Source organism: Alosa pseudoharengus, unplaced genomic scaffold (genome assembly GCF_046254945.1).
Source record: "Alosa pseudoharengus isolate Yale_2024_CS ecotype anadromous, Long Island Sound unplaced genomic scaffold, YU_APseudo_1.1 YU_APseudo_1.1_scf_22, whole genome shotgun sequence".
Taxonomy (NCBI): Eukaryota; Metazoa; Chordata; class Actinopteri; order Clupeiformes; family Clupeidae; genus Alosa; species Alosa pseudoharengus.
In genome coordinates, this window is record NW_027468680.1 from 12,828,672 (window position 1) to 12,836,171 (window position 7,500).

The 7,500-nt window shown below is 43.1% G+C and overlaps 1 protein-coding gene across 1 annotated transcript in view; it reads right to left on the reverse strand.

Annotated features, from left to right (window-relative positions):
• dact1 (dishevelled-binding antagonist of beta-catenin 1) overlaps window positions 1–2,108 on the reverse strand; it is a 6,969-nt gene extending 4,861 nt beyond the window's left edge. The window contains exon 1 of the mRNA XM_076300596.1: window positions 1,411–2,108. Within this exon, the coding sequence (XP_076156711.1) occupies window positions 1,411–1,761 (351 nt within the window). The 5' untranslated portion in view covers window positions 1,762–2,108. The remainder of the gene's footprint in view (window positions 1–1,410) is intronic.
• Between the last annotated feature and the right edge of the window lie 5,392 nt (window positions 2,109–7,500).

Consider the following 7,500-nt stretch of genomic DNA (forward strand, 5'->3'; position numbering starts at 1 on the left):
CATAAAAGAAAAAAAAAAAGAAAGAAAAAACGTGCGCCTGACAGGAGGCTGAGAGGTGATTAATGTGCCTCTGGCCTCCCAGCAATGCCTGGGCTTCAGAGACCATTTTTACACAGAGTACCATTTGCAGAAGAGGGCCGACGGTTATTTTGAAATGGCATCAAATTAACCCCAGATCCCCACTGATCGCAAAGGGCCTACAGATTGAGAGGGATGGAGGGGGCTCTATTTTAGAGTTCTGTGAAGGCTTTCTGGTATGATGTCCAGAGGAACATAACTGGGCCTTACTCAGACTGGGTGAGAATGTGTGTGTGTGTGTGTGTGTGTGTGTGAGAGAGAGAGAGGGGGGGGGGGGCTGAGAGAATCAACTAGTTACTTGTGAGAGGATCTCTAAAATGTACAGGGATTCTTCACAACCAGGCCCATATGGGACCTTGAAATACTGGATGACCATTTGTTATTTAAGCATAGGCCTCAAGTACAAATGTGTGGTTTGAAGACAGACAATCCTTGTGTGGTTGGAAGGGAGATTCCTTGCAAGAACAATATAAACCATTCCAACCAATGCAGTGTGTAAACCACTTGAAGTCAAATCTTATAAGGGGATAGATTTTCCCCCGAACTATTTGCCAGGGACAATAGTTGACTTTGTGACATTTTCCCAAATTAACGCCAGGTGTGTTTTGACTGATTTGGCTAATTTTAATCTCAAACAACCAGCCTATTACCGGCGGCATCCTTTAACATCAGCAGGGGGTAGGGGATCTGCTTGTAAAAGTTAATTTCAGTCGCCGGGTTCATTGTAACTCATCAACAAATCTCATTCAAGCGGCCGGACCCCCTTGTAGACGGCATTAGTACAGAAGGAATTTCCAAGGTGCTTCAGGAAGTTTGATTTAAATAGCCGTCGTATACCCTCTAATCTTTATCCTGCAATACTCATGATTGTTTTAGAAGTCCTCCAGGCTGTGCCTCGCCTCGTCCTGTATTTGCCTACACCAGGATAACTGACTTTGCCTGAAATTGTTGGTAAGGGTATGGTAAAACCTATTGTAGGCTACATAAATCCCAGGCTACAATTCCACACAGTGCATTTCACTCAAGGCGATTAATTCATTAATAGATACACGAGGTAGGCTACACTGAGCACAAAAGGCGATGATCTCATGGGTTTACATTACAATGCAGGGCTGTTTTATAGATCCGTTGTCTATGTTGCCTCAGTGCATTACAAGTGACAGTCATTGTAATGCATTTCTTGACAGAAACTTTGACCATCTAGAGGACCTCTATAGGCCTAACGAGTCAGTCGAACTTTTTTCTTTGTAAGACAACTGGATATCTGTGCAACATTCTCAACAAACCGAATAATAAAGAAAATGAACTGCACTTTGTGCACATCCTACGTACCAGTTGTTTTCTCAGCAATAAGATATTTTCCTCCAAAAGTTTTTCTTCATTATTCAAATAATTCTCCTCCGGCACGTGACAGACTTTATCCTCACTCGTTGCAGAAGCACTGTCCGTGTAACTTAAAACACTTCGGACCAACAATTCCTGACGCTGTCTTAAGTACTCCAGTTCTCCTATTCCCGCAATAGTCGCTTCCAGTCTCTCCCGGGTTCGCACGCGATCCATCTCTCCTTCCATCCGTTCCCTGGACCGTAGATCAAATTCCTTCCTGTCCCGCGACAGAGTGCAATCCTTAGCGCCCAGCATCTCTGCCAAAGCAACCGTTTGCTTCATTGTATCCGAAAGCATCAGAATTTTGTGCCTATATCATTGGGTTGGAACTTTTTGGAAACCATGCAACCAAGTAAATATTACAAAAAGCAGAATGAATACTGAATAAGCAAAGCAATCTGAGTCCCAATTGCGATTGTGCGTTCTTCACAATGTTAAAATGTATCCTCTCCGATGGTCTTTATCCATAACTTTACAGACTATCATGGTCAAATGTCCACTTCAAGTCAAAAAACAATCATTCCGGTTACATAAAGCCGCACTAAAAAAAATACATATAGCACAAACACTTAGTTTGTACAGAATAAGACAAACAAAAATGATTTAATATTTGTGCCCCAGAGAAACAGCATTGGCCCCGCACCTTCAGAGGTTAGTAGCGTCTGGTTGAGACTGAAGCGCTGCGCTAAGTCAACCTCCTGCTGGAAACTCACCAGTGGACGACTTTCAGGGTCCTAGTGTCCGTCTCTCTCTCTCTCTCTCTCTCTCTCTCTCTCTCTCTCTCTCTCTCTCTCTTCCTAACACCACACACACACACACACACACACACACACACACACACACACACACACACACACGTAAACATTAAAAGGTGAAAATGAATTTGGCCTCTTATCCATTTTTTTTACTCGACAAAAATCACACATCTGACATTAAGCTTCACTTAACCTACAGATTATGTCTTTGGTGGGCATTGACATATATGGGCCTATTTCAAAATGGTCACATATATCTTTAGGCCTAACCAACAGATTTGTATGTAAATATAAATATATATCATATATAATAACCATTTATTGTTAGCGAAGAAGCAAGCAGCATGTAGATCAATGGATGTGCCTGATGTTAAATGCAAGCTTTCAGGAATATAGTGGGGAAGATAGCACCCTCGTCTGGCCCAGAAAAGAACTGCATTGAAACAGGACTCCTTTTGTCAACACCCCTCTTGTCACAAATCCAAACTGATAAAGATATGACAAATGGCCACTCATTTAATCTAACAGTGACAGTCAATGGGATTAACAAATGATATAAATCAATAGAATTAAGATAAACACTTAGACGCATAAATAAATATTGGTGGCCAGTGTGTTTGTTATGGGATTAAAGGAGATATCTGGTGAAGAGTCATGTTACAGGAAATTTTTAATTTGTGAGATTTAAAACCAATGTACTTTTTTAGAAATTAGATGTGGACATTGACACATTGTAGGCTATGATTTCAAAATGGTACTTGGACCAAGTTCAGGAGCACACAGCTGTCCTTTAGCTACGAGCTCAGGCAAAGTCAGAAATTCATTGCTACATATTTTAACCAATTTATTAGACCAATCCAGCTGCAAAAACTCAGACCAGGCATTGCATGTGTTTGAGACAAATCATTCCCTTCTGGAAAATCGATCAAATGATTTGGGAATACAGCTTGCACAAAAACAGCATGGAGAGGGTTTGAAATACTGTGCTTTCTCTCACTGTAATTATGCTTCAAAAGGAATTTAACAATAGTAGCCAAAGTAGCACCAAAAATAGTCAAAACCACACAAATAGTCAAACCAGCGAAGATAAATACATCTGGAGGGATATTAGTTAAATGAACTATCGTTAGAGAAGCTTCAGTGTACCAGCCAAGTCATTGTAACACTCACGAAAGAGCCGCCATATTGTCCTCTGTTCCTTTGGAGAGCCTTGTGACTAATGATTTATCATCATGATGTGCATTATTATTAAAGACTCTGCTTCAATGGATTCTCACAATGCACTGTATATCATTACCATTATAGGCATTGTCTGCCAGATTCATACACAGATTGAAAGGCTTACATTGAAGTGTCAATTTCACAAAAGCTGGACAGTTTGACAAATTCAATATAGGCTGAAGTTATCAGTTTACATATCACAGGTCTCATTCTGTAGACATCAGTTTTCTGACTGTATGAAATTGTGTGTGTTTCATGCCATAAGAAAACCAGTTCTTCCAGCAGGACAGATCGTGGTTTGAATTCTGCATAGCAGACAAAAAAGAGGCAGATTTGTGTTATTGACAGGAGAGAGTGACCCAGACCACATTTCATATATTGAAAACCACATGTCATATGTATGGTAATGAGTTTTTTCCCCATCTGCTCATACCTGAGTACACTAAAGCAACTTATGAAATCCAATCTCTCCGTTTCTCCCCTTCCATATTGGAAGCAGACAGACACACCCTGATGAATAAAAAGCGAGTTAGAAACACCCTTCAGCAGGGTGATTAATTTGTTGCATTTGCATGGCTGATGGATGGACTCATTTGTGGCAGCAAAACGACTTGGCAGGTCCAGTGTTAATTAAACACACGCCGCCTTCTGATCACCCCCCCCCCCCCATCCTCACCTTCACACCTCGTTCACCATCTATCCTCCAGCTCAGAAGAGTTTACCTTGCAGCTTGCATTTGATTTCCTGCTAGGGGAAGGACCATGAAAGAAGGCTAAAAAAAAAGAAGAATGGGGGGGGGGGGTTGGGGAAAATTGGGAAGCATTATTAGGTCAACACAAAGCTAATCTCTCTCTCTCTCTAAACATGACAGGGATTTGGGAAATGGGATCCTTGGACTGGTTCTATGAGGAACAGATGTTTGTGATACAGTCAGTGACCCTCCACAAGCATGGGGGGACCTCACCTCTGATTGGGCAGAGTTGTGGACAAGCAGGCAGGCAAGCAGCCCCCGAGACAGAGGTTGAGAGGGGAAGAGAGAGAGAGAAAAGGAAGGAAACAAAGAAAGGAAAAGAGAATGAAAGAGAGTAAGGGAGACAGAGAGGGAATGAAAGAGAAAGAAGGCAGAGATAGAGAGAGGAAGAGAGATGAAAGTGAGGAAAGGAGGAGGGAAACAATGTGAGTGAGTGAGTGAAGGAAGAAAATGGTGGAAGGAGATTTGCTTTGGGGCTGTATTTTGGGTCACCAGCGCATGGCGTAAAGTTCGTTATTCACCGGCGCGAAGTTGAATTCGTTATTTTGCACCTTTATTTTTTAAGCATTGCGCCCAGGGGTGTGGCAATTAACAACCTAGGGAGGGACCTGGCGCGTTGTCTAAAAGTCGCTATCATACACCACCTAAACCTGGTCAGAAGTCAATGGCGAGTTGTTCATATGCTATTTTAAGAGCGCATGTCAACAGTCATATTGGCAGGTGCACGCACCATCCTTCTGTCATTCACGAACGCACACCAGCTTACTTCCATGCAAAGCATTACAAATTGCACGATTACAATGGTAAACATAATTAGAATAAAGATATTACGAAATACTGTACATCTCATGATGAGTAGTTATTCACCATCATTTGCAAATTGGTAATGACGGTTAAAAGTGATAGGGGAGAGGCGAGAGACACGTATGGAGCACAGCTGAAGACGCACTGTCACGAGATATAAGCAACTCCTCTGCAGGATAAATGTTGTTTTATTCAGTCATTTGAGCAACATTAGGGTAAGTGTTGCTTTTTCCAGCCTATGTTTTCGATGGTAACCCATTGTCAGTCAATAGTGAAAGTAACTGCATATAACTGTCTTGTCGTTGACTGACTCCTTGGTGAAGTTAGTTTCACTTTGCCAATGAGTTCAAATAATAGACGAGTGCAAATGCGTGAAGGCTATGCTAGGTTTTAGTAAAGCATGGTTTAAGAATGACTATTCCATACGGTCTCGCAAGCAACCTCCTTCAAATGCGCCGTTGAATGACAAAATACCGATGCATTTATTTGACATATCGCGCGTTGCGCCGTTAAAGGGAATGACAGATGTCATTCTCATTGGTTTAAAATGATGTTACGCCCCAAACACACCCATATGACTGATTAAAAGACCTAGGAACACCTTGTTACGCCATGCGCTCCACTTTTGAGAACGAAACCCCTCCCAAAGTGAACTGGACATCCTACTAAATTTGAATAGACTTTTGACGAGTGACGATGCACTTTAGAATGTCATGATAGGGCCCTTTGTGCCACAGGCCAGAGTCAGTGACAGCGCCAATAACTCAACGAGAACTCTGATTCGCCTGTGCCTCCAGGGCGAGGCCACGAGACTTTTGGGAGACAGGAAGTGACCCGATGTTAAAACAAACATTGTAATTGGATCAAACCAAGGTGCCCCCCTTTTGATCCAGTCTAATCACATCTTGCAGACAAAATTGGATGGACCTCATGACACGGTGCAGCGAGAGGAAGTGTTGCGTTTCATTCGCATCAGGCGAGACATGGCTGATCACTAACAACTCAGCTAACAGAGCAAAGGGAACACATTACATGGAGGCTGAATCTGAATGTAGCAGCAGGGAAAGACACCACCACCAACAAAAACAACAACAAACAAACACAGAGGAGTTTGTTTGGACAAAAACGTCTCTTTCCCGCGACTGAAATTGGATTGGCCTTAACAAAACAAAAAAAACTCTCAAAACCTCTGTCTTGACATGGGCTAGTAGGAGTGGCTCCAGTAGACCCCATTAATTCCCCCATGACCGTATGACACAATCGCCTTAACCCATTCTCACATCGGCTTTCTGCATACATACAGCAGACCGGCGCACTGAACTTCTCCCCTAATCCGATCCGTCACTGGAATAACTGTGCATTTTGCAAGACCCATTTAACAAGAACAAGGCAAATGTTATGCAGTCCTGGCCGAGACACAGAGAATAAATTAATACATCTAAACGCATCAAAGGCAAAGGGAGCCGGCCCTCAGTGGCCTACTGTTCGGACAGATTGTGCAAGCTGCCTCGGGAGGGCTTATTAACCGGTGAGGCTCTTATGATTACCGAGCCCCTCCTCCACCATGTATTATGTCATACCTGGTCCCAGATTTATCTGGTGTGGAAACATCACGGTCTGACCTCACAGCATGCCATGTTCCCTGTTTAAAAAGAGCTTTTCCAAACGAGTGGAGAGGTGTTTTGTTGTGGCGGACGGCGCTGTTGCATTCACATGGCATGACATAGGAATGAGTTGTGCCTCACAGAGATAAGAGGTTCCTGTCTTCTCCGTTGGGATGGTTTCTATTTTTTGGTGGTTATATACATGTTTGTCACCTACAGAACCTTGATTTTGTGCCGCCAATTGAAGCGTGTGTGCTCTCTGAGGACACAGCTTGTTCTGTCCAGAACCACTTTGTTCTCAGTTTTGAGCATGGAAAATCCATAGGAATGCTTTTCAGCAAGACTGTAGCTCTACTGTGAATGTTGTCATCGCCTCCTCAACCATGGTAGGCTTTGACACAGTCCCTGTCCTGTGGTCTAGCATGGGATTCTCAAATCATGCCATCAGAGGCTCTCTTTAGTTTAGGAGACATCAGAGGTGGGGAATTAGTTCCCTATATTAGGACAGGGACCCAAACTGGTGAGGGCAGAGTGCTGGCAACTGACCTGAGACCAGCATCCCACTGAAAGCAGCAAAAAAGATGCACTTCAGTCTAACGGTAAGACCGATGATTGAAACCACTGAATGATGTAATTCAACAGTCTTTGACAAAAAAAGCCCCTACTTCTACTGAGAATCGATCCTGCTTGATTGGGCTGCCCAGCCTTGGCCAAAATAACACGTCAGCTTTTAAATGTGTGGCTCTGGAGGGAGAATGAATCACGTCGAGCCATGCGAAGAGGAGCTCCTCAAGAATGAAGACGTGGACAAACATGGAGCCGCACTGGTTTCTGGTTAGAGCCGGAGCCGTTTGAGGATGAAAGTCAATATAAACAGCTTGCACCAGAAAGAGAGAGAGAG